The sequence below is a fragment of the Aaosphaeria arxii genome (assembly GCF_010015735.1).
Source record: "Aaosphaeria arxii CBS 175.79 unplaced genomic scaffold BU24scaffold_10, whole genome shotgun sequence".
NCBI lineage: Eukaryota > Fungi > Ascomycota > Dothideomycetes > Pleosporales > Aaosphaeria > Aaosphaeria arxii.
Window position 1 is genome coordinate 297,545 of NW_022983483.1, and position 25,398 is coordinate 322,942.

The window sequence follows — 25,398 nt, forward strand, 5'->3', positions numbered from 1 at the left end:
TGTGTATAGATAGATAGGTGGTGGTAGTGAGTGGTGAGTGGTGGGTATTGATCGAGTGGTAGTGGCGGTGCGGGCGGGTGGACAATAGATGGATGGCTTTATGTTCCTTTGCTTTGTGCTTGCTTTGTTTGGTTGTTTGGTTTGTCGTTTGTTGCTTGTTGCTTGCTTGCTGGGATAAGTTAGATAAAGGTTGGCCCCTCGCGTGCGTTATGGATATCAAAGAACTTCAACAAAGACAACGAGTTACCCAGCCTGACGCACAGACTCGACGGCATATGATGTGATTGCACGATTGATACGATACATTGAGTTTGAACTTGATTGATTTGATTTGATTTGGTTGGTTTATGGGGTTTGAATGGGTGGATGGCTGGCTGGCGAATATGCAGCAGACATCTCCCTGTCCTCTGCGCTCCTCCTCGATGCTTCTTCGTCCCCTCGCTCTTCCTGCCATGCTACAAGCACCGCACACCACTACCACCCTCGACCACGCGTCGATGCTATGATGGATAGGAAAACTACTTTTTGTAAATACAAAAACGCCAACGCTTTCATGCATTCATGCATCGAAAATATACATAACAGGGGGGGAAAGGAGAGTAAGTTGGGGTCGGCAATAACAATACGATTTAACTACAAGGGGGTGATAGACAAAATGGTTAAAGGTCAGAAAATATGATACAGGAGAATTGAAAGGCGGGACTATGTGCAAGAATGGGCAGTATAAAAGGGGGGAATGCTATGCCGCTGACTCCCCTCGCAGGTAGTCGGACGGATGATGCGCGCGATACATATTAGGAGAGAGAAATGTTGGAAATGCCGAGAGATCTATGGGTTGATTGGGGGCCTCCACAGGAGGAATTCTAGTAGGTGAAAGCCTCTTCGATGAAATCGATGGATCCCTCGGTGACCAGTGGTCTCACGGCAGCGCGGACCTCGTCAGCGAAGGCACCACCGGCACACACTGTGACGGCCATGGCACCGACGCGATTTCGGAACTCGTCGCGGGTGAGCTGGGCGTGGTTGGGTCGGCCCTCGAGCATCTTGACGGTCTCGCTGGTGTTGACGAGCGCGCGCTTCGGACGCGAAATGAAGAGGAGGACGCGAAGAACCTTCTTGCGGCCAGGCATGCGAAGGATCTCATCCATCCAGGGTCGAATCCATTCAAGGCACTCGGAGTTGGGCACCGTCCAGATGAGGACGATCTTCTGGGTCGAGGTGGTTCCACGGTGGGCGCCGTCGATGAGGTGCTTGATGTACATGACCTGATGGGTGATGCCGACACCGCCAGCAAACAACACCACGGTGCCGTACGAGTCGAGAGAGTGGTGACCGCCGTAAGGGCCTTCGAGCATACCCCAGGTGGTGAAAGTCTCGTTGGGAGAGGCGGAGGCACGATCGAACATTTGGCGGGTGAAGCCTGTGCGGGCACGGCAGATGAGGCTGATCTGATTGGACTTCTTGGGAGCATGCGGCGACAGGATCTGGCCTTCCAGAGTGGGCAGCGTCATCTCCTTAGAGTCGAGGGCGGCGGTCGGAGCCCAGGCGACAGAGAAGGGGTGGGAGGAGAGCCAAGTCATGGTGGGGATGTAGAGGTGCACATGGCAGCCGGGGCGGGCATACCACGGACGCACCAAGTCGATGGTGACGCGAACAGCCTCGCCGGGCATGGCCTCAACCTTGACCCTGGAGAAGCCGTTGACGCGCACAGAGTTGTACCACACTCGGACTATGCGCGCGAAGATCTCGAGTCCGTAGAGGATGAAGATGAGCTGCATCCATGGGATCTGGGGAAGGCCGTGGTCGCGGAGATGGACCCAGACGCCTACGAAGGCGACCCACGCCATGAGACGATGGATGTTGAGGAACGTCTCGTAGAAGGCATGGCGAAGAGGAGAGGCGGCCTGGATGCCGATCAGGGTGAAGGCACAGGTGCCGACCATGCCCCAGGTGTAGGAGGACTCGGTGCGGAGGGCATTGGCGACGGAAACCCAACCGCCGCCCTCTGCGGTGTTGGCGAGCCAGGCGACGGTGTGGACGATGGCCTCGAGGATGGTGATGCGAGCGGCCCAGCGGTGGAAAAGGTTGAAGTCGTCGTACGAGACTTGAAGGATGGAGATCAGTGGGTTGTTGCGGAGCGCGAAGAGGACGGTGGGGATCATGTTGAGCGCAGAGAGGGTACCAGAGCGACCGCGCAGCGCCGCGACGACCGACGCGCGCTCCTCGTTCCAGGGAAGGATGCAGCACCACGCGATGTTGGCTGCGACGTAGACGGTGAGGATGAGGGTGTGCCACCGGCCAGGCAGGGTACCGTTGTCGATGGCGGAGCTAATCTGGAAGCCACGGTTGTGGCGCTTCTTGTGCAAAGGAGCCATGAGGACGTGTCTATTGATCCAGGGCCACCACCTCGTTCGGTTTCCCTCCCAGTACTCCTGCCTAGTAGGGTTTCCCATGGTGGTCACATGGCGCATCTGTCTCCAGACGATGTTGACAAGGAAGAGGATGAGGGTGAAGCCGCCGATGGCAATGAATGTAAACACCAACACATCGACCCATAGGTAGTTACCGATCTGGTCCACGCCGGTCAGGCCGAAGGAAAACCTGAGGTCGTGGTTCTTCTCGGCATCCCAGCCCTTGAGGAAACCTCCCTCGATGACATGGCGCCGGGTGAGAGAGTCGAAGAGTGACGAGGCCTGCTCCACCGCACGGGGCGCAAGGTAAGAGGACATGTATACAGGAGGAGGGGTGAGTATTTCGAGGTCGCACGCGTAGATGCGAAGAGTATAAACAGGAAAGGGGTGACGACGATAACCTCGCTCGTGTCAGGTAGTAGTTGAGGGTCGATCTAGTTTTACGCGTTTCTCTTGTTGCAGCTGTGAAGATGTGATAGATTGGAATGAATGTTGGCGGCACTCCGGGTGCGTGAAGAAGATCTTGATGAAATTGCAATGGGTGGGAACGGTTGGTCAATGTGAGCGTCGATCACTATTATTGACAAGCGACTGTTATGTGTATTGTACTTGAATGAAGTCGATATTGTGTATTGGATGCCGAAGTGAAGGTGCGTTGTTAATCCGGAAGACTTGAGAAGCACAAAGCGAGTGGTTCACCAGGAAGTCATAACAAAAGGATAGTCAAGTTCGGGACGAACAACGTTGTTAGAGGCAGTCGACAATGGGCAAAGCTAACCAGGCTGTTGATGTTGATGTTTCGAAACGGGAAGAAAGGCGAAGTGAATTGAATTGGATGCACCAGGCGGAGGGACCGAGGATTGAAGACTGTGAAGTAGTAGTAGTAGTAGTAGTAGTAGTGGCCAGGCAAGTCGCGGTGGTGAGATGTTTCGAGGGTTGGTGAGAGGGAAATCGGTGGGGTGAGGCGGATGGTAAGAGGATGAGGACGGTGGTCAACGGTGGTCAACGGTGACGATGAAGTGGGGACCGGAGAGGTGAAGGTGGTGAAGGTGAAGAGTGAATGTGGGTTTTGTTGTGGCTGAGGGGGTTGGGAGGGATTCAGACGGGAGTCGCAGGCCAAAAGGGTGGTGGTGATGCCAGGGGTTTTGTTGAAAATGGGGTGATGAACGAATGGAAGACTCTACAAAGAGAGTGATTTGGATGACAGGGCGCAACAAATAACGAATGTACAGAGAAAAGATTCTCCTTGTGGAGGGAGGGAGACTGGGAGAGAGAGTGACGGTCGAGGTAACGGTGTGAAGTTGAGATCGATGCGGCGAAAGGAGTGGATATGAACAACCCAGAAGCCTGGAAGGTACGGGTCGAGGGGGGGAAGGAGCTATGGGCAGGTGCAGGGGTGGGGTGGCCAATGACAAGGGTCAGGGCCTGGCGGGAGAAGCGATACGATAGAAACAGAAGAAACGATGGAAACGATAATACAGAGAAAAGGCCAAGGGGGCCTGCATTGAATGGACGGTGGATCGAGAGTGGGCTGGATTGGAGACTTTCAGAGTGGAGCGAGATGAGAAGGAAGCAAAAATGTGGAAGCTAGCAGGTGGTAGAGGGAGAAGCGAGGTTCCGTTTGGTATTGGGTGGTTCGAGCGGTTGGCCAGCATCAGTCGAGTGTGTATGTGTATCCTTGCAAACGTCGACAAGTGTTTAATACCTAGGTACTTGTCAGTGGTAGCATGTTCACAAAATACATACCTACGCGAGAGGTGGCGTCCATGGCCACGCATGAAACACAGGAGAAGATATCCAACGAGAAGACGTGATAGGCCTGACGAGAACCTGAGAGGCCTGACCAAGACCTGAGAACCTGAATAGACCTGACTTGACCTGAGAGAGGAAAGACTCAGAAGAGGGAGGGTAAGCCAGGAACACACACATGATTGGTTCATGAATTGTGAAACATGGACAGGGGTCAATCGATTGTTAAGCTTCTGAATCCAATAGTCACGCCCAGCAATCGAGGTACCCATTACACAGAGCACACACTGTACACACTGCTAATGGCTAAGTACACCCTACATCCTCCAATCAACATGAAAATATCTTCCTTCGTTCCTCCAGTCCAGCCCAGCCCTTCTTCCTTCCTCTGCTTTCTCTTCACCGTCATGTCTTGTCCTGGGTAAGTCAGCTTCTTTGGGTCGGCGGAACGGTTATGCCGGTAGCTTAATCCAGTTAGTCTATCCTTCCTCCCCTGATCGTAGACTACAGACTACAATTTTAGTAGATTGGATGAGCTGAGCCACTCTCGAGATACTCTCTAGGTACTCTTCATCGTCTCGCTGTCTTGTACCGTTCGGGGTATCTATCCGTAGCCACCGTAGCTAATTTATACTTGCATTTGTATGATGGTATACATGCATGAGTACATCTCCCTTCTCCACCACTCAATTCCATCAACACCCCCACCACAACTTACAACACACAACCACCTATTCACATCACACAATCACCAACTATTGCACACGGCATGATGCATCCTCCCTCTCTCCCTTGACTCTGTCATACCCAACAGCCTCAGCTTCTCCGTCACCGTTACGCACACCCAACACAACATTCGAACACTGTCCTCACTCCTTGCCTAACCTTTACACTCAGAAACAAACTACGGCTTCATGCAACTGCTTGCCTACTTCCATCGTCTCTTCCCTCTCGCTTAGTGTCCGTTACACACACACACATATACTCTGTACAAGTAGGTATGTTCATTAGGTATGCAACTGCCTGACACTGACCTGGCCTGACCTGGGCCTGATTTAACCTGACATCAATTCCTCCAATTCCTCCCATCAACGGCATCTTCCATCGATTCATTCACTCAGTCATCCATTACTCAACACAGCCACTCCGACTCCGACTCCTACTCCCACGTAGATCAAACCGTAGGCATATGTATATATGTATGACGATGAATCGCATCGTATCGAGCCATCTCTATGAAACGACCATACCTTTTTACCAATACTGCCCCTCCGAACAGCCAGGACTCTAGAACCCGACCTCCGGTGACAGACTTCCTCATTCAGATCACCAGCCGTGAGGAACCCTAGGGGCGATCCGTCTGCATCATCCCTGCACCGCACCGTGCGCACCAAGGAACAAGTCTCGTGGGTAGTCCACACGCTAATCCACTTACAGCCATCCCAAACAATAGACTTTGCTTTTTGCCCCTCAGGGCCTTACCCGCCCGGCCAATCAACGTCGACCCCTGGTTCACTCTGTTCTCGACTGTGAAGACGTCTTTTATCAATCTAATTCCATCCCATCTCACTAATCGCCTCGTCATTTCATCTTGACTCAAGCACGCTCATGCCTCATGCTTTGACTTACTTCCTTCCTTCAAGTGCCAGCCACATGCATACCTACTGTACTTCTCTCTTTTATCTCCCCACTAACGGCCGTTTTTCCCAGCGCCGAAATCTCAATCTCCACTCCACTCCGCCCGCTCCGGCCTGCCGTTCTTCCCTCTCTTTCTCACATGCATGCCATGGAAAAAAAAACAATAGAAACACCACCTATCGCAGCCGCTTCCCACCACAGCTCCGATGCACATTCTCGGTATACACGACAGAAATGTGTTCTTGGCGTGCGTCCACGGCTCGCCCACGATGTCTTATCGTAGGTAGGTAGGTATGTCGTTGTAGAGTACCTAATGTAGGTGAGGTAGACCAGCCGCCCACGATCATGCCAGCGAACATCTCGACGCTGCGGTTTCACCTCGTCTGTCATCCCCCATCCCTGGGTTGGGTTGTCTGTTCGCACAGCCCGCCCGCCTGGTAAGGCCAGGAAACAAGTAAACTACCTAGATAGGTCACGGAAACACGATTGATTTGATTGAGTGGGTGGTTGAATTGCCAACGTCATGCGTCTTCATGCGGTTCTTTCGCGAAACAACCTAACCGGGGGGGCAGAGTGGTAGTTAGGTTCTGTCAGACACACTCGCTCGATCGAACGGAACAAATCGCCCGGAAACAATGGACAGATACTCGTCCAGGGCGCGTTCGAATTGCCTACTTGTTTCGTTTACTTGTTCGCTCGCTCGTCATACACGCACGCACGCAAAGTACCGTGACCTCGTGAGATCCCCTCTGGTAGATGAGATGAAATAACGCCACGGGCGAATCGCGTTAACGGCCAAGTAACCCCTGCCCTTCGCACCATGCGATATGAACACCCACCTGGGTCATCTCGTCAAATCTCCACCGCCGTCTCCTCCCATCATCACTATCACCATCCCGGACCTGACCTGACCTGACAGGCAGGCCAGGGCAAGGCTTGGTATACATGTATACTTGTAGTCGACCTGCTCACCCACGCGCTCGCTCACCCACGCTAGAATACCTAGGTACTTAATTTACAGGAAGATTTTGAAATGCCAGGAACCGGTAACCAACCTCCCGCCGTAACTACCTAGTTGTTACCCTCCTAGGTACGGAGCAGTACATTTGTAGAAATAACACATAACTAAACCGCCCGCCAACACACGTGCGCGCGCGCCTACAATAAATAATTTATCGAAACAACGCCTTCTGGTGAGCTGGGATGGGGGGGGGGGTTCAATCGATAGCTAACCGCACGTTTTTCGTGTTGGTGTATGCAGGAAATGTGCACCACCAACATTCGAGGGGAGATGCATGCTTGTGTACTGTAATAGTACCTAACTAGCGACGAGAGGAGGGGGAGATGATATCATAAGCGCCGCGCTCGTATTGTTTTGCTTCCCCTCTTACTTACTGTGTAGGTATGTGGTCGTGTATGCGGCTTACGATGCGATGATTATGTTGAGCGCTTATATATAGGTATGGAGGCAGACAATGTACCTGCATTTGTATATGTACGCGCTGGGATTGGGCATTTATGGATTAGGTAAATACGGAGTACAGACAGATGGAAGGAGTTTCTTAATTTCAATTTACGTGCTTAGAATATATAGGTGAACAGAAATACACCCGAATGTGTCGAGGGCTACAAAGCCATTGCACTCATAGATGTAGGCATATACACAAGCAAATAATCAATCAATTACATACTAAACTTCCAACAACGCTACAACATCCTAACAAACATCCCATGTTTTGTAGAAATAATTAAAATAATTCCATCTCATTCCATGCCAGGTACATCCCAGTTGGAATCCCTCCCCAGCGAAGGGGTATATCACCAGTATCTTATCCTGCTATACGTGGAGCGTCGCTGGGGGTATAATTCTCTTTCTAGAAACCCGGAACAGGGTGGTCAGGGGGGGAGGAAAGTAGCAATGTTAACACGAAGTGATACAATTAATTGAATAAAAATTAAATTTTGATTTGATGAAATCGAAATTAAGACGAATGAAATTGATTTGATTCGATTTGAGCAATTGAATCAGCCTCACGGAACCACATGTAAACTTCCCAAGCTTCACAATAAAAAACCAATAGCGGAACTTGAAAATTAATTCCTCTACACATACCCATGGAATCAAAAACAGTCTGTTATAATTAAATAGATTATCATCTACAGGAGCTTTTGGAAATATTATAATGATAGAAAAAATAATGCAGGTTGAGTTGAGGTAGGTATCAATCGGATTGGTGTACCTGTGGGAAGGGTATTTGGCTGGGGTTGGTTCTACGGATTCATGTATGATGTATGAATATCATCACTGATGGAATTATAATTGATCATCTAGGTATTTACTTTTTTGCTCGGGGAAACGGGGAGGGGAGGGGAGGGGAAGGGTTGATGGTTGTGTGTATGTTGTTGTCTAGGGAATTTTGTATAATGCTTCATGCTTGCATGTATCCAATTGAAACAACACATCATTAGTTATCATCCATCAATTGGTAGCCTAACCTTCGAAACATTGACAGCACTAAGAAAGAATCATTCAAAATGGTGTTAATTCATAGTCTTCTTAAATTCATCACTGTCATCATCTTCTTACATACATACAAATGCATAGGTACCATAACATAGTATAGTGATACATCCACCCACCCAACGACACAAAACCCCCAACCCATGCTCTACTTCGCCGTCGTCGAAGTCGTCGTTGGATCCGCAGGAGCGCCAGTAGTGGCGAAATTCATGCTCCGAATCGCGTCGGACGCCCACTCGTCGTTGGACGTCCTCCCGCCTCCGCTGTCATTGTTAGCGTTGGTGTTGTTGTTGTCCTCTCCTCGACTACTGCTGCCCTCGTCACTTGAATCTCGGTTCGCGACTCTCAGACCACCACCGCCGCCGCCCCCGTAGCCACCGCCGTAGCCACCACCACCACCACCTTGGTAGCCGCCGTAGGACGGGTATTCGGATTCTTCGTCGTAGGCGTGGTTGTAGTTTTGGTAGGGTGTGGGTTGCTGTTGCTGTTGTTGGTGATGTTGATCGGAGGGTGGTGGGTAGGACGACCAATGGTTGGCCCCCGGCTGTGGCGTGGAGTCGTCCGCCGCAGCGTTGGCCACGACGAACGGCTTGGGTGGTCCGACCGCCGCCGCCGCCATGCCATCGTCTATTCCCCCTCCGCCTGGGCGGAGTATCGAGGGCAGAGGCGACGTTACGCCTCCCTCTGCGCCGTACTGCTGCTGCTGCTGCGTGTACTGAGCGTACTGTTGTTGCGGTTGGCCACTGTTGCGACTCGCATCGTCGTCGAAGACGCCCGTCTGGTCGACGGGAGAGTAATGCATCCCCGCCCCGGTGACACTCGTCAAGTGAGGCGGGAACTCTCGTCGCGCTGCTGCCCCATACATATCTGTAGGCGTATCGTCGCCCTCTCGTGGCAGGCCGGTGGCCCCAAGCTCAGGTATCGAGTCTGGATAGTTCTGTGCCGGCATCTCGGATACACCGGCGGGCGGGCCATAGTCCGCCGACTGTGCTCCTGGCAATTCTTGGACGGCCACGACTCCACCAGGACCGCTAATGCTGCCCGTGTTGACATGTAGATTCTGCATCTGCGCGCTCAGGCCGAGCGTGCTTCCTGCCCTGACGCTTCCCTTTGTGCTTCCAGGCCCAGTGTTGTTCCTGAAGGTGCTCGTGCGCCCTGCGGGTTCCGCCACCTCGGTAATTTGATTGTCGGTGCCATTGGGATCGCGAATGCTGTATTGGGCTATCGTTCGCATCTTGCGAGTCACCCAGCCCGCTAGAATCTTCCCTCGCTGCTTCTCCCCTAGTCGCGAGCGATGGAAGTCCCCCTTGATCACAAATGCGACAATGTCAATGACAAGCTGGTGCTCGTTGAGGATCGCATTGACAATGACAGGGACCATGGATGCCAGGAAGTTCCTGCGGAAAATCTCCACCACCACGACCACCAAGCCGCCAGCTTGGAAGACAGCACTAGCGAGATGTCAGTAATCTCTCTTATGTGAATAGCGTGCCGGCCTGGCAATCAAAAGAAAGCCACACTGATAGTGAATGACCGAGTAATAAATTGACTTACCATCCCCCAGAAACGATATTTCGATGGCATCGTTCGACCGACGACTCAATGTCAGTCGAGAAGTGATTGAGGCCGTTTACCTCAAACGTGTCGCCTATGCTGCCAAGCACAAACAGCACCTGCATGTCCACAGGCGCTCCGTTGGGTCCGATGGGACGAGTCACATTGTGCAGGAATCCCAAATCTCCCGTGCGGACGTAACGCACGTTGGGGTCGCCGTCGACAGTACGGCCGTTGAATCGCTCCGCATCCAGTCGCTCCTTTGAGCCGTAGAAACTGAAGGCGTTCGCTTCGGATTGCACCCAAATCTCGCCATACTCGCCCACGAGGCAGAGCTGGTTGGTCTCTGGGTTGACAATCGAGATTAACGTATTCACGGGTACCATGCCTGAGTCTTGGATTAATAGCGCGTTAGGCTCCGTGTCTACATCCACGGGCATGATGAGACCTCGTCGTAGGGCACTCATGTCAAGATGCAATTCCACAGGCTCAATGCACATGTATGAACGTGATGCGACCATAGGGTTCAGAACGTGTGAGTATACTGTGTTGATCGCCGTCCTATCAAGGCTTGCTCCAGAGAAATGCACACGCACTCTCGAGACTAGTGTATTGAAACGTTAGTGTATGTTCCATCAAGTCACCTACATGTAGATGGTCAAATAGAAAAGCAGTGATGAAGACTTACAAACGTCAGACCTAGGTCTACTATCAGTAGCAATCATGAGATTCTTTAACTCGTGCATCCCCATCGTCTTCCCGGCTCCTTGTGCTATCGCATAATCCAACATCTGACTCGTCGCGTACGCATCTTTGATCTTGTATCTTGATAATGTTTGGAACAGAATGTTCGGGTTCGTCGCAAAGTCGACTGGAGAGACAAGATATGTGGGCGCGGCTAGGAAGATACCCATCAAGCATGTATGGATGAAGCCGAGTCCAATCGTGCTCCGCACACATCCCAACACAGGTCTATTGCTGGTCATCTGGCACGTCTCTTTCTGGACCTTGCAGAGCGCCATGATGGTGTCGTGGCCCAGTTGGACGGCGATGCGGCGCTGATCAGGAGTCCAGTACGTCCACACGAGAACGGGATAGCCCGGCTGTACCCACGCAGGACGCATCGTCAGGCCGTGGTCACGGCATCCGCTTGACTGTTTCGGTGGTTTGGATGTATTGTATGTGTGGGGCATATTGACCTTGAGAATGACGGCAGACTGCTTAAGATGCTGCGACACTTGCTTCAGCTTTAAAAGGTGTTCCACCTCCGCGTTAACGAGGATGGCCTTGATTTTGAAGTCAGAAAGGATATGGAGTAATGCCGGGGCATCTTCGTTCAATCTGTTCTGGTCGATAGGCGCCATGGGAATGGCAACAGCACCCAGACAGAAACAAGCGTGGACTGCGTATACGAAGTCCTCAGAGTGCGTATACATGAGAAGGAGGTGGTCGCCGGCTTGCACTTTGACCTTGTTTTTGAGGTACATCGCGACCGAGGCGACCTTGATGTCGAACTTCTTCCAGTTCACGCCTTTCCCTTCACGTCCGCGGCCGTCAATCGTACAGTATGACAGCTCTTCTGTTTGCCGAGAAACCCGCCATTGCATCAGGTCGTGGATGTTGGAGAACTGATTCAGAGGGGTGGACGTTCGGTCATCGATCACGACTTCGCGTGGGTCAACGCCAGAGTATTGTTTGTCCTGCATCAACAGGTATTGGCCTCGTGCCATGGAGGCTAGCGGGGACCAGATACCACCGGCCGGATCGTCTCCGAGTCCTAGGTTCTGGACGGCCCGTTCGACGCCAAACTTGACATGGACGCAAGGAAGAGAGCCGTTATCGAATTCTTTCCTGCAGAGCATGTTGCCAATCTCACGTCGGCCATTCTTGACGACACGAGGAAGTGTGTTCGGGGCAGTGATCATGACACAGTAGACGCGGAGGTGATGTTCGTTGTAGAGCACTTCCATAACACGATCGGACAGCGAATCGAGGAAGGGGATATCTAGCTGGCGAGGCGGACCACCAGGGTTCGTGGGAGCTGTCGAGGCGGATTGGGTTTCTATCAGTATTATGGGCAGATATTCTCCATTGACGTGAGCATCGAACGCAGAACTAGATTGTGTTAACTCGGCCCTTATAGAGTACTTTGAAATGACTTACCAGTCGTATATCTTGGGCACCGTCTTCATGATGCTGACCACCAAATGCTGTACAAAGAAGTATCGATGCTCTGCTTCGAAAACACCATGCTCGACCCATTCAACACGCTGCCTTATTCGATCTTCGTACAGGCCCAACACGAAGATTTTGCCATCAACCACACACCCAAGTAAGCCCGTTCGCAGGAATTCTAGTTCTAGCAACTGGGGTGTAGGGCTTCCCTCTACAAATCTATAAGGCCGTGCATGGAAGATGGTCTCAGTGTGTTTCTGCAGCTGCCAGAAGCCTCCGGACAGCGAAGGGGAATCAACCCATATCTCACCAATGGAATATGGTGAGCACAACAGATTTGTCTCTGGATCAACCACAGCCAATGTTGCGTCTGGAATGGGGTAGCCAAATGCTCCAACCCTCATTGTCCCCGGCTCGTTGCTGCGCTTTCGAGCCTCCTCACCCATGGCGATAACGACGACTTCGTTCAGCTTGAGAGCTTCTTTATCGAGGAGTATTTCTGTCAGCTCGGTCCTGCTCTTCTTCTGGTTCGTCTTCTTCGACGTGCCACCACCGCCAATCAAGCTCGTGTAGCCATTTAGTGCGCTTGGGTCGTTCTTATCTTTATCCGCATCTTCTTCCTCTTCCTCCTCCATGCTGAGGGGGCATCCCATACGCTCCTCGCCGCCCAGCCAATCTCTCACAGATACAATCATGCCGCCATGTTCAGGTAAGCACAGCATGGGTGCGATGAGTTGGGAAGCCCTGGGATTTCTCATAGGTCGTAGCCATCGATCACCCAGGATTTCATGGAATTCGCAGTCCACAGTCAACGTATCGATAAGGCAGATTTTTACGCTTGAAAAGTTTGGCTCGGAGTTCTTCTTGAAGTTTCTCGTTGCCATGGGATCTTGCTGGTAATTGTAAACGGCGCGTTTGAGACCAGGGTAATCGGCAACCATGATCGAGGTTTTGTATTTCGTGATGAGGTGGGCATAAAGGCCGGGAGTTTCGACGGTCTTTGATTCAAGCCAAACGGTAGTATGTCCTCCGTACACTGAATATAGAACCGCAAGAATCATGCCTGCACTCTCTCGCGGGTCTAGATAACTCAAGATGACTTCTGTGGGCGAGGACCTCGCATGGTTGTTGATGAAATTACCGCTCCGATCTCTGAGGTTGGAGTTGAATGTGTCTGAAGGGCCGTTGCCGGTAGGGACCGTGGACATCATGGCGCTGATGCATGCCATCTGGTGCATTATGGTCCTGTGGCTGAGAACCACACCTCGCAAATCACCGGTGGGTGCCCTGGAGAACTCGATATACGCAACTTCCGGAACCTGCAATGCAGGAGTGTCATCATGCTTCTTAGGGTGATAACTTCCGAACTCGTTGGTCTTCCACCACTCTACTCCACTGGGCCACTTTAATCGGTTTTGGCTGATATCCCTATGGAAGGCCTTCAGGTTGTTATCGGTCGTCAGTGCGAGGTGGGCCTGGGTTGTAGTCAACAGAAGGATGAGTTTCTGGTAGTCATCCACACTGTTGATGGGAACAGCCACCACGCCAGCGATGAAGCAACCCATCAGCGCTACCACAAACTCGATGATTTCAGTATCTCGATACACCAAAGCCACTCGATCACCACGATACAGATTGCTCTTGTCTCTTATCACCTTTGCGACTTTCTCTGCGCGACTAGCGACCTTCTCCCAGCTGATTGAAGCGGTCTCTTTTCCCTTCGAATCGAGAACCCAGAAAGCAGTCTGTCTCGGCTGTACTCGTCCTCGATGCCGCAGGACAGCTCCGATATTGTCGAATTTTGACATCAAAATGTTGGGATTGTGCGGATCATAGACGTTGAAGGGCAGGTCTCGTGGCTCTAGTGGAAGCTGCGTCTCTACCATACCTGCTGGTAGATCTGTTTGGCTGAGCATAGGAGGGGGAATGGCAACGGTAGGAGAGAAGGCATCGCCAGATGAGTATCGGTTTGGCCCACCATATGAGTCCCTATGGTCCTGCATTTGTTGCCCGGTAAAATCGGAAAAGTACCCTTGGTGGTTCTCGAGCATCGTGCTCCGCCGACTGATTTCTCCCCCCGGAGACCCATATCCACCATCATATCCAGGCTGGGTGTCCGGATTGAAGGCGAAATTGCCGAGCATGGAGCCATCGCGAGAGTACGGAGCGTATTCTGGGGTTTGTGGTCGAGGAATGAATGTCTCACTGGCCTGGGACGGTTGCCTCTGCAGCGAGTTCGTCCTTATGCCCAGCTGTCTTTCCTGGAAGCGCCCAACTTGGCTAGGTGGGTATGCAATGTACTCCTGCGGTGTCCTCGTGTCGCCTTGACCCGGGTTTCCGAAGGGGGATTCCGCACGCTGTATGTCGAGGGTCGGGAGTTCCGTTGGTTGCGGCGCGGCCGGCGTGGAGAGTGCAGCGAGAGAAGCAGTGCGAGAGCCGGACCCTCCGTCGCTGTCTGAAGGGCTATGGAGTCGCAATTGGCCCTGCAGCTGTTCCGCCTGCGCGGGTCCGAGATATTGCGACAGAAGGACGGTTCTTCGCTTTTCGTACCTGACATGAATGTTAGTCCCCTGTACCCGGAACGTTAGGTGTGGCTGCAAGACTGTGACAAACAGACTTGAGACAGTGCTCTCGAGACCATAAGGACCGACCGGCAACCAGACTAGACTGACCCTTTCTGTGTGATGTCGCCCTCCTCGAGTTCATTCTCGAGTTCATGCAGCTTGGCCTGCAGCTCTGGATTGGACTCGGCCATGTCGAGAGGAAGGATATAGGTTATTTTATGGAAGCGGGCGTGTGCGTGTGCGTGTATTGAGCTGTCGTTAGCAGCTTAATAGCTATGGGGGAGTCGTTTGTGCGATTTCGTTGGTGGCGGGTGACATGTCAAGATGCGATCGACGCGGGGGAGAGTCTGCGTAACGGAGATTGGCGCGCGCACTTGGGTGTAACGTGAGGAAGGAAGGAGGGAAGGAACACAGATCCAAGTGCTGGTGACGGTCATACACAAATGTCACCCAGGGCAGATGGAGAGTGAGGTGCCCCTCGGGTTGGAATGGATATGAAGAAGTAGTGGTGGTGTTGGTGAGAAAGGTACAGTACAGGTACAGGTACAAGAGAGGTGCGGTAGTTAGGTAGTGGAAGGTGTCAAAGGTTTGTGGTTGGCCAGTTGGGAAGCGGATTCGCACGTCGTCGGGTATGGCTGGCACTGACAGTCAGTAATGGGCGTCGACTGGCGTACTCGTACCCAAGGAACTACCTCGTAAGGTATGGACTGGCTATGGACTTGTCACAGGCATGGGTTGGGACCTGGACTGGCACTGGAACTGGAACTGGAACTGGAACTGGAGGTGGGCGGCGGAGGGTGGAGGGTATGACGTTGTCTTTCCTGATTTCTTCCTCCTCCAATTCTTGTCTTAATTTATTGATCTTCCAAACCCTTCCTCTTTCAACCTACACTTGGCCAGATCCCAGTCAATTCTATTACGGAAATAGTCACCAACTAATTCTTGTGAAAATCAATTTGAACACATTACCGTCAAAGATGTGTACAATAATAGATCACATCATATGCCTTCGGTTCCAGTCAAGATTCGTATAAGCTCTATTCTAGCGAAGTGTTCGACTCCGGAGCTCGTAACTCAATCAATAGTAGTTCGAGTCTAGAGAAAAACAAAAGAAAACATCGAATGGACCCTGAAGCAAATCGCTAAGGAGACGATTACTAGAATTAGCACGATAGCACGATAGGCTGAGGCCGATAGTATGCAGGTGTTACTCCACGTTACCTACCGCTTCTACTTGCATCCTTCGGCCATTGGAGATCGCCAAGAAACAGAACATATCCAGAACAGCTCAGTATGAGTACCTGAAATCCATTGTCATAAATCCATTGCTTTTAAATCAAAGCTGATGATTAGTGAAAACATGTGAGACCTCCTCCCTACATGGATTTACCGTTAACCTTGGGAATACGGAATGGGTGATCCCCCCAAAAATCCCGTGATTGTGCCCTCCTCCATTGCCTCGGCTCAGAGTATGTTTCCGAATGTTGCAACTCCAGCTCCTGCTACTGGACCACTCCTGGGCTACTCCCGGGACATTACTGTAACAACTCCTATAATTTATATTTCACTTTCCTTCACTCATTCCCTTCACATACCCTTCCAACATCTCTACAACTTTTCCATTCGTCTCAAGGGAAGCACTGGTTGCCCGTCCCGCCCGCGTCACCATGTCCACTCTAATCCGACCACCCGCCGTCGACCCATCCCAATCCGCCATCGAGAACCTCCTCGAGCTGACCCAGCTCTCCGACATAGACCCCGACCTCTTCACCAACCGGCGACCCCTATGGCACCCTCCAGGCGCCCGCGGCATCTACGGCGGCGCCGCAATCGCGCAATGCCTCAGCGCCGCCCAGCGCACCGTCGATGAGGACTTCACCGTCCACTCCATGCACTGCTACTTCGTCCTCGCCGGCAATTCCGAGATCCCCATCATATACCACGTCGAGCGCGTCCGGTCGGGCAAGTCCTTTGCTACCAGGACCGTACAGGCGAGACAGCGCGGCAAGGTCATCTTCACGACGACCATGAGCTTCGTCCGCCAGAACAGCGGAGGCGAGCAGAAGGTCGAACACTCCGCCAAACTACCACAAGTACCAGGTCCGATCGAGGGATTGGACGACCTCGATCACGGCGGATCTTCCAGCGGGCCTTTCCAGAGCCAGCGCATAGAGATAACAAATAGTGAGCATGGACCTACGTTTCGCGCTTCAAGGGATACGGGTACTGACCATACGCAGACGACTCGCCGAATGCAGAAGACAAGAAGTGCAGACAGTGGATGAAGGCTCGAGGCCGCATATCGCCCGCCGGCGGCCACCAGGCGCATCTATCCGCGCTCGCATACATGTCGGACAGCTACTTCATCGGTACGATCGCGCGCGTGCACAAGCTGTGGCGGTACTCCAAGACGCGCAAGGACAAATCCAAGTCCAGCATCGACGAGGACGTCCTCAAGAAACTCCTCGCCATGGACGACGAGGAGCTCAAGCGGGTCAGGTTCGTGGACAAGGCGGACCTCGAGCGTCTGAGGAGGATCCGTAACGGAGAGGACGTGTCGGCGACGGATAAGAGCCCCGAGATCGGGATGATGGTTAGTCTGGATCATACTATCTACTTCCACAACCCGAGGGCTTTCAGGGCGGACGAGTGGATGTTCACGGAGATGGAGACGCCTTGGACGGGAGATGGCCGAGGGTTGGTGTTCCAGAAGATCTTTTCGAGGGACGGCACGCTCATTGCAAGTTGCGTGCAAGAGGTGAGTACTTTCCTTTACATACCTAAACCTTCCCCTATCACACCAAACATAACATATCATACCCAAACGAACCCACTAACTCTTCCTACCAGGGCCTCGTCCGCCTCAAACAACAAGGCGAAAGCAAATTGTAGTAATTGTCTGTTATCACCATCATCATCATTGTCATCATGTTTTCTTGGGCCGGCTATTGATCATTCATACTATCCATAAACTTTTTAGATCCTTCTCATGTAGCAATATCTATCATATCGCCACCATCATCATTGCCACATCAGCATCATTCTCACACAGCCCTATATGCATTCCACCCCCTGCACAGATACTAAGTCCGCGACATACGAATCTCACATACTTAATCTCACTCCACATCACCAACGCCTTGAGGCACGTTACATAAAAAAAAACCACTCTCGTGTCCTCCGTCCGTGTGACGAAGAACCGAAGGAAAAGACGGAGGAGGAAAGAGGTTCGCTGACGCCAGCCCCTCGGCAAGCCAAGGCAAGGCAGACAGGAGGATGTGCTCTGACATCGAATCTTGCCGTCTTAGTGTCGGAGAGGCAAGTGATGGTATATGGAAGAAGCATGAATGAGGGAAGGTCATTGACACGAAAGGGGTGGGTTAGGTTGTGAGCGATGGGGTCTTATGATGTTGGGGAAGTGTGGAGGAAATGTGATTATATATCGACTTGCTATTTTTGTTTTCTTTTATCTTTGCTTACTTATGGGTTTGGGAAGTTGTTGGATTGTGAAGTTGATTGATCGATCCTTAGAGAAGGTTTATTTGTAAATTCTTCTATGTAGGATAGTGTGGAATGCTTTCTTTTTTATATAGAACGGTGATTAATTGGAAATTGTTTTATCATTTGCATATATTCGTGACATTCGTATCATGAGCCTGCTTTCCTGCTTGCCCTTTTGTTTTTTCACTTTCCCATTGGCATCAATCATGCCAACGACTCAAGTTTAAACCCTCCTATTAATCCAACCCCCTCCCCTACCCTACTCCTGAGGATTCACCACCAACTTCCCCCTAACCTTCCCCTCAAAGACATCCCTACTCGCCCCCTGCAACGCCGCCAACCCGCCCTCCACCTTCGTAAACTTCACCGGCTCGACCAGCTTCTCGCTCAGCACCTTAGGCAAATACTCCCCGTACCACCAGTCCCTCCACGCAGCGTGCTCCTCGCTCTGCGCCGCCTGCGAAAAGCCAGTGTACACGCGCTCGACGTTCGCTGGCAGTTCGACGTCCCCGCCGAGCACGGAGGCGAAGCGGCCGCCTGACGGCTGGAGTAGCGAGGCGAGGGCTTGCTGAGAGGCCGCGTCGCCGCTGCCCGTGATGAGGTACTTGAAGGGACCCAGGGCGCGGAGTCGCTCGACGGCGTCGGGCGACTTGTAGTCGATGACTTCGGAGGCGCCGAGGGATTGCTGCCGCGCGGTGTCGCGTGCGGAGGCAGTTACGACGACTGTGTGGCCGACCTAGAGGTGTGGTCAGCGAGATTGCTTCCGTGATTTGTGTTTTTGTCTCTATGTTGAAGCCAGGATTTGAGTTCCCGACAGTGATGGTTATGCCGGATGTTACAACGACGGCATAGAGATATCGGGATGGCCGAATCGGGGGTTGAGTAATTCATGACAAAGGAAAAGGGAAACAGGATAGCAAAACACTTACGGATTTCGCGTACTGCACAGCATACGATCCTACGGCGCCACCAGCACCCCAAACGAGCACCTTCTCGCTAGGGCTTGCAGTCCCGGGCTTCCCCATCCCGAGGAAGTGGTGCAATGCCGCGACTGCGGTCTGCAACGGGAAGTCGACCAGTACGGCCTGTTCGAAGTCGACGTCGCCAATCTGGAGGAGGAGCAGGGTGTGTCAGTTTAGGTATTTGTAATTCACGGATGCGGATGCAAAATGGGGAGGGGGGGGCGCGGGTGTTGGTTTATTTTTTTGTCCCCGAGAAACGTACCTTCGCCGCGGTTTTGGAACTACAAATTGTGAGCTGCTGCCACGTTCCCTGACGGACGTTCACATCGTTGTCGACATAGGCTTTCGTGTCGAAGACGACGTGGTCCCCAGCTTGGAAGCCGACGACGTCGGATCCGACCTGCTCGACGACACCCGCACCGCTGGTTCCGAAAACGGCTGGGTAGGTGGCAGTACCCGCGCCCCCATATCCGGAGAGCAGCTTTTTGGCATCGAGAGGCTGGATGGCGACTGCGTGGACGCGAACTAGCAATTCTCCAGATTCTGGCTGATGGATGTCCGAAGTTCGCACTTCCAGCTCTGCGCCGGCACTAGGGACGAATGCTGCACGATTCTCGGAGGCCATGATTTTGGATTGATCGTATTGTGGCTACCGGGGTTTTTGTTAGTTGTTTGAAGAGGAGGAGGAATAATGCTGAGGAATGGTGGAGAGACGAAATGCAACAATGCTGAGCAAGAACTGAAGAGCGCAACGGGTGCAAGTTTACATACTCACGGAAACCAAAGCCTACGACGATGTCATCGAACACCTACTGCCTGAATAATCACGACCTTCATGGATTCCGCATATTGCGATGGGGTCGAAACAACATGATGAGGAGTGAATGCTTCTCTGCTGTTCGTTGGAGACGCGCCAATGTAGGACCCCGCCCCATTGACAATTCTTTGGTAAGCGGTTGTGATGTTGGGGACGCCAATGGGGAAGCATGAAGGGACGTAATGACGTCGGCGTTGGTGTGGGTTGGAGGGTGAAGTAAGCATGGAGTAATCCACGCTGAATAAGTTATTATCAACCCTGGGGTACGAGTATCAACGTCACTTTGCAAGTCCTCGTAACTACTCATACTTCTTAGTTACTACTCATACTACCAGTAGTAACCCGAAGGACGAAGAAAGAAAAAGAAGAAGAAAAAAAGAAAAGAGAAAGCGAGTTAATTAGGTGGATTTTTCTGTTTTCTGTCGGTCTGGTACAAGGAAGGTAACTCCAGTGAATGGGCTAATTAAGGGTCAACAGTGACAAATTGTTTAGATATGGAGAGACGAAAGATTGATGGCTGGCGGTGTACCATACTACGATCCCTCCTCCATCGGTCCATTCAGCCAAACATTCATCCACACTCCCGAGTCCGTCCATCTCTACTTTACTTGTAGGTAAGTTAGTGGACGCCTACAAGTAATCACCAAAGAAGGAAACTAGGGAAGTAGGTGAACTAGGCCGCTCCAATCATATTGGCCCCCCAAGGTAGCATCACTCTTCCTAGTACCGAGTATGGCTGATCCCGTCGCCCTCATCCCATGGACCATGCTCTCGCCATGTGATGATCACGCCAATCTCCCTTTTGTCCCTATTTCGACTCTCGATCGATGGAATGCGCCTTACCTCCCCGATTATCACATTCACGATTTGGAATACCTACGATTCAACTTCCTATCTAAAAGACTGCTACCCATTATTGCGCCTATTAGAACCGTCGTCTTATACACTTACTATTGCAGGTCAGATCGATGACTCGACTTAAGAGATTCAGCGCCACACTTTTTTGGGGGCGATGGGGCTTGACGAGGCTGTCAGCATCACGCTTTTGGCACCTCCGACACCTCTGGCCCTTCAACACCATAGAAACATCGTGAAACCTTCCGACTACGTATGCATAATGTCAGCCACAGGAAAAGCCGGGACCACCAGAACATCAGATCACCGATGAGCATCTACAATCTACATTTGGGGCGACAACGGCCATCGCGTCCTCCGTACAAATCATCCATCGACATAACACGAGGGAAATATTGCTCATCATATTTGTTTTCTTGCTAATGCCCTAAATCTCGAAGCCAGCGTTGGTTCTCGTCCCAACCATCGAAAGATGGCTGAGATGACACCCGACGGAACGGATGCATTTCTTGCCCCCATGCCCATATGCATATGCGATCGAGGCGGGAATATGCAACGGCCTTTTTGGTTTTTTTTATTTGGTACCGGTCGATGGCTAATGAAATTTCTTTTGGGAACATTTCATGCGTGTTGCGTTCGTAGAATTTCAGGGCCAGGTACTGTATGGAATACGAAGACCGGCTCCTTATGGGTTGCGAGGATGATCCCCTGCAAAGCATTTCCCATCGGTGCCATCGTCCAACTCCAGGCCCCAAAGCCAAGCGATGGGCCGCTTACAAAGTTCCGGATGCGATGGGATTGGTTCCGACATGGAGTCGCAACCTATTTCTGGGAAATTTGTTCCTTTCCGCACTTCCCTTTCCCTCGTGGCCTTCCACCATGACCTCATGCCATTTCTAATACTAGCATCTATCTAACTATCTAGGGCCATCAATTAGTATTGTGTAGGTAGGTAATGTGGTAAGTAAGTATCTACACACCGCAAAAACCCCCGCCAAGTCGACGCCATCGTGCAATGGGACAAGAATCCGCCGCATTTCACTACTGCGTGGAAACTCCATCGAACAGCTGAGTAAAATGGCAACGCCCGCACCCACATGGCTCCAGAATCCAGCTTTTTGCAACACCCCTGCGGTGTAAAAGAAAGGCACCAAATTTAGATGCGATCGAGCGGCCTGATTCGGGCTTCTCTCGTTTAACGGCCATTCAGTTCAAGTCCAATGTCAGGGCCCATGAGTCCATCACGCCTGAAGCGCAATTGGTCGCTGCGCTAACGTCTTCCGATGTATTCAATCTCCAATCGTCTAGACGCTTCGGGACAGTAGTCTCGCGGAAACTGTATCAGACTCAGTTCTGAAATGAGCGGACAGAGCGCCACTCCATGTGTATACGATGTCTATTTCAAATATTGATCGGATGCTTTCCAACGCCTTTATCAATGCTTACCACTACGCAACGGGAGTGGCCGCCATTTCCCCGACTTGCTCTTCTGATCATCATCGGCGCTCGAGTACCTCATAGTGGGCTCATCCATCATGCCTCTATTGCTATTTTCATATATATGATGAACAGCCTAGCCGTGAATGATTCTGGTCAATACAGCCATCGCAACGATTCCAACCGGGTTTGAACGGCAGGGTACCACTTTGGGTGAAGGCCATTCGTATTCACCGTCAATAGCACATCCCATTTCCATCGCATCGGCTTATCCGCATGTCATTGTGCATGCGGCTCGCAATTGAATTCTGACGACAGCAATCCTGGAGCTGCCCCCCGCCACCAGATTGGGATTCGTTTAAACAAACCACCCCCAGGGGTGCACGCAGCACACATCGTGAACTGACGCCACACGCATCTGGACACCGACTATACACCATCTGCCCTCGACGACCTGCCAATTACGACGCATATCCAACTCTCATTACCGACCGAGATCCGCTCCGACCCTCCCGTTTCTCGATTGTCCGTCCACTCGTGACCCAGCATTACAGAAGATTTCTACGGATCTGACCTGCACCGAAGGTCTGTTTAAGCCTCCACTACGTTGATTACTTCACGCTTTGCAGGCTTACAATATCACAGATTCGACCTTACCTGCTCACCTGTCTCTATCTTTGGTAAACACCCTGGCCAAGGAACATTCCATCGTAGGGCTCAAAGAGGATCGTATGGTCGACAGCTGGTTTCTGGAAAGATATAAGGTCTGGGTTAGAGCAGTCTTCAAACTATCTCAACAGCTTCAAACGAGGTTAATCAGTCCCAGACAGCCTCTGTCGACCTACCTCGCCTGTACAAGACCTGTATATCTTTCTAATTTCACTTCCTCAAGGCCTATGAGCAATCAATTACCACCACTACAAACCAGCCCATCAGAATCACCGAAACCTAATAGTAAAAGCCAGCCCACATCAGCACCGCCTGGAGACTCAAAACAACGAATACTCCCATCTGAACCCGGCCTAGGCATATCGGAAGCTCCTCAATCACACACTGGATTGCGTTCTCAATCACTATCGAATCTCCTGCTCCCCTCGGAGTCGCACAGGTCAAGCTCGGATCAGCCCGACTCCACGCTCCCCGCACATCTCTTCTCCGCATCACCAGTATCGTCAACCGAGTCTCCGAAGGAAGCAGTAGCAGCCACTGAGCAGCAGTTTGCACGTCCAGACAAACCAAGCGGTTCACGCACTCGAGCGCAGCAGAACTGGTCGCAGCCCAAGAAGACTCAAACGGCACCTTCCCCTTACTCCCGGCCAAGATCAAAATCTCAACCTCGCGGGAGATCTAGACCAGCAGCAATCACGGCAATGTCTTCCGCTGCCTCATCCCCAAGCAACACGTCCACGACGGGACCGTCGGGCTCGTCCTCCACGGGCTCCAACCCGTCCTACCACCTGCCATATGCACCCTTCCCCTACCCTATGCCTCCCAACTACGGAGGCTCAGGGACCCAGGGCGGGCATGGCGGGAGCAGCGGCTCTGGAAAATAAAGTCGATTCTTTTTGTTTGTATACCCACCATTAACGATTTGCATCTGCGGGGTGTTTCCTTTAAAAAGATCTTTAAGCGAATGGGCCACGAACTGATATTCCCGGATATGTTTCGAGTATTGTTTCAAAAGATACCTACCACGCCGCGCGGCTGGGGGATGATGGTGCATGGGGGCTTCGGATGCATTATTCCAACGGCGCACGCTGCTGCTTTTTCTACCCTGCCTTGCTCGGTGGACTCTCTTTATTTCTTTTCTTTTTTCTCCTTGATATTTGGCAAGCCAATTGACTCTTGCTTGCGTTGGGCACATACGACACGACCTTTTCTCTTCTGTTGTTTCGCTCGGAGTTTATTCCCCCAAATCTGCTTCCGGAATGTTATCACGAACCTGTTCCGCTCGGTTGCATATACGAAAAGGTCCCCTCCATTATTTCTCCACTCTCTCATTCGTCCTAGTGCTCTAGGTCTTGAATGCTCGGGTGCGAGTGACTAGTGCTATGTTGTTATTGTCATAGCGCTTCTCTTCTCATTCCAAATATCCGTTAGCCTTCCTGGCTACCGAACGGATACTTGTAAAGTAGCTAAACTTACTGAACTGATTGGGGCGCTACGCGAGGTTTTTCTACCTTCTTTCGTAACGAGGATATCCGATGACGACCGTTTGTTATACGAGTACTTTTGTATTACTGTTACTTGGCTGGGCTTTTTTTTCCGCTTCTCTTTTTTTCTTCACCATAGATTTTCTTTTCTGGCCGATTTTCCTTCTTCTTCTTTTGAATAGACTTCATTTCACTTCCCCGTAGCCAATTTTCCACCCTGAACCTGTGATTCTCTTGCGCTGACGTTTCATTATCCAATTAACCGAGCCAGCCAATGAAATGCTGGAAGCCGGCAGTCTTGCACGGTAGGTACCGTACCTGGGCCTGGCACTCTCAGCGACTTACTCGCGCGTTCCCGGTTATAGCCAGCGCTCGCAGCCAGCCTTGGGGGAGGAGGCGGAAGCGTGGGAGTGGGAGCCTACGAGTGCCTACTAAAGAAGGACAATGTGGGCGGGCTAGTCTGCTTGGGAGTTATTACGAAGATCATCGCATCGCCGCCAACACCAAGGCATGTGCAAGCAGTAATAGGACACGGGACAACGCTTGGGATACGCGCATTAATTACCTCGTATCATGCTATTGCCATACACATGATACTTGTGTGTACAAGTACCTGCAGTTGGTACGTAGGCATCGCATCACGCCGCATCGCACTGCAGCGCATCGCACGTGCAGTGTGTGTATCTCACGCCCACAACTTTCTTGTCCCTCACCCACAACCACTTATCATTATATGTCGAACCGGTCACCTACCTACACACTGTACATAGAGTAATTAAACCATGGAACATTCCGCCCAGCCCAGCTCATGTAATCCGTAACTAGACGATACCTTACATGCCACGATGCGGCTAACGAGCCGCCAACCCACCAACGTGCATACATAACTTGAACTAGACCAACCCTCTGTAGGACATGTGCCAACTAACTAACTATCGTGCCTACGCTCGCTCTATTTCTACCCGCCTTGCGAGCCCACCACCCGCCTCGCGCTCGTCGTCGTCGAGGTCGCATAATCTGATCTCTTCCCGTGTATACACGGAGAGTGGCGTTATGTAATT

The 25,398-nt window shown here is 51.7% G+C and overlaps 6 protein-coding genes across 6 annotated transcripts; 3 read left to right on the forward strand and 3 right to left on the reverse strand.

Moving 5' to 3' along the window:
* Window positions 1-305: 305 nt before the first annotated feature.
* On the forward strand, window positions 306-771 carry BU24DRAFT_46568 (uncharacterized protein). Its single transcript, XM_033532297.1, has one exon. It carries the CDS (start codon window positions 359-361, stop codon window positions 677-679), a length of 321 nt encoding a protein of 106 aa, XP_033379155.1. The 5' UTR covers window positions 306-358; the 3' UTR covers window positions 680-771.
* On the reverse strand, window positions 712-2,952 carry BU24DRAFT_46554 (uncharacterized protein). Its single transcript, XM_033532279.1, has one exon. The coding sequence runs from the start codon at window positions 2,727-2,729 to the stop codon at window positions 864-866; it is 1,866 nt and encodes a 621-aa protein (XP_033379156.1). The 5' UTR covers window positions 2,730-2,952; the 3' UTR covers window positions 712-863.
* A 5,515-nt stretch (window positions 2,953-8,467) lies between these two features.
* Window positions 8,468-14,803, reverse strand: BU24DRAFT_413536 (acetyl-CoA synthetase-like protein; the record flags this gene model as incomplete). Its single annotated transcript, XM_033526162.1, has 5 exons — window positions 8,468-9,770; window positions 9,874-10,477; window positions 10,562-11,988; window positions 12,037-14,598; window positions 14,721-14,803. The coding sequence occupies 5 exons, from the start codon at window positions 14,801-14,803 to the stop codon at window positions 8,468-8,470; spliced, it is 5,979 nt and encodes a 1,992-aa protein (XP_033379157.1).
* Window positions 14,804-15,963: 1,160 nt separating this feature from the next.
* On the forward strand, window positions 15,964-17,633 carry BU24DRAFT_46640 (Thioesterase/thiol ester dehydrase-isomerase). Its single transcript, XM_033532359.1, has 3 exons — window positions 15,964-16,796; window positions 16,853-17,370; window positions 17,463-17,633. Exons 1-3 carry the CDS (start codon window positions 16,280-16,282, stop codon window positions 17,502-17,504), a joined length of 1,077 nt encoding a protein of 358 aa, XP_033379158.1. The 5' UTR covers window positions 15,964-16,279; the 3' UTR covers window positions 17,505-17,633.
* A 566-nt stretch (window positions 17,634-18,199) lies between these two features.
* Window positions 18,200-19,918, reverse strand: BU24DRAFT_444075 (oxidoreductase domain-containing protein). The gene is made up of 3 exons (XM_033530618.1): window positions 19,338-19,918; window positions 19,043-19,222; window positions 18,200-18,849 (listed from the first exon to the last, which is right to left on the reverse strand). The coding sequence occupies exons 1-3, from the start codon at window positions 19,698-19,700 to the stop codon at window positions 18,373-18,375; spliced, it is 1,020 nt and encodes a 339-aa protein (XP_033379159.1). The 5' UTR covers window positions 19,701-19,918; the 3' UTR covers window positions 18,200-18,372.
* A 2,698-nt stretch (window positions 19,919-22,616) lies between these two features.
* Window positions 22,617-23,859, forward strand: BU24DRAFT_46702 (uncharacterized protein). The gene is made up of 2 exons (XM_033532413.1): window positions 22,617-22,769; window positions 22,830-23,859. The coding sequence occupies exon 2, from the start codon at window positions 22,916-22,918 to the stop codon at window positions 23,735-23,737; it is 822 nt and encodes a 273-aa protein (XP_033379160.1). The 5' UTR covers window positions 22,617-22,769; window positions 22,830-22,915; the 3' UTR covers window positions 23,738-23,859.
* Window positions 23,860-25,398: the final 1,539 nt, after the last annotated feature.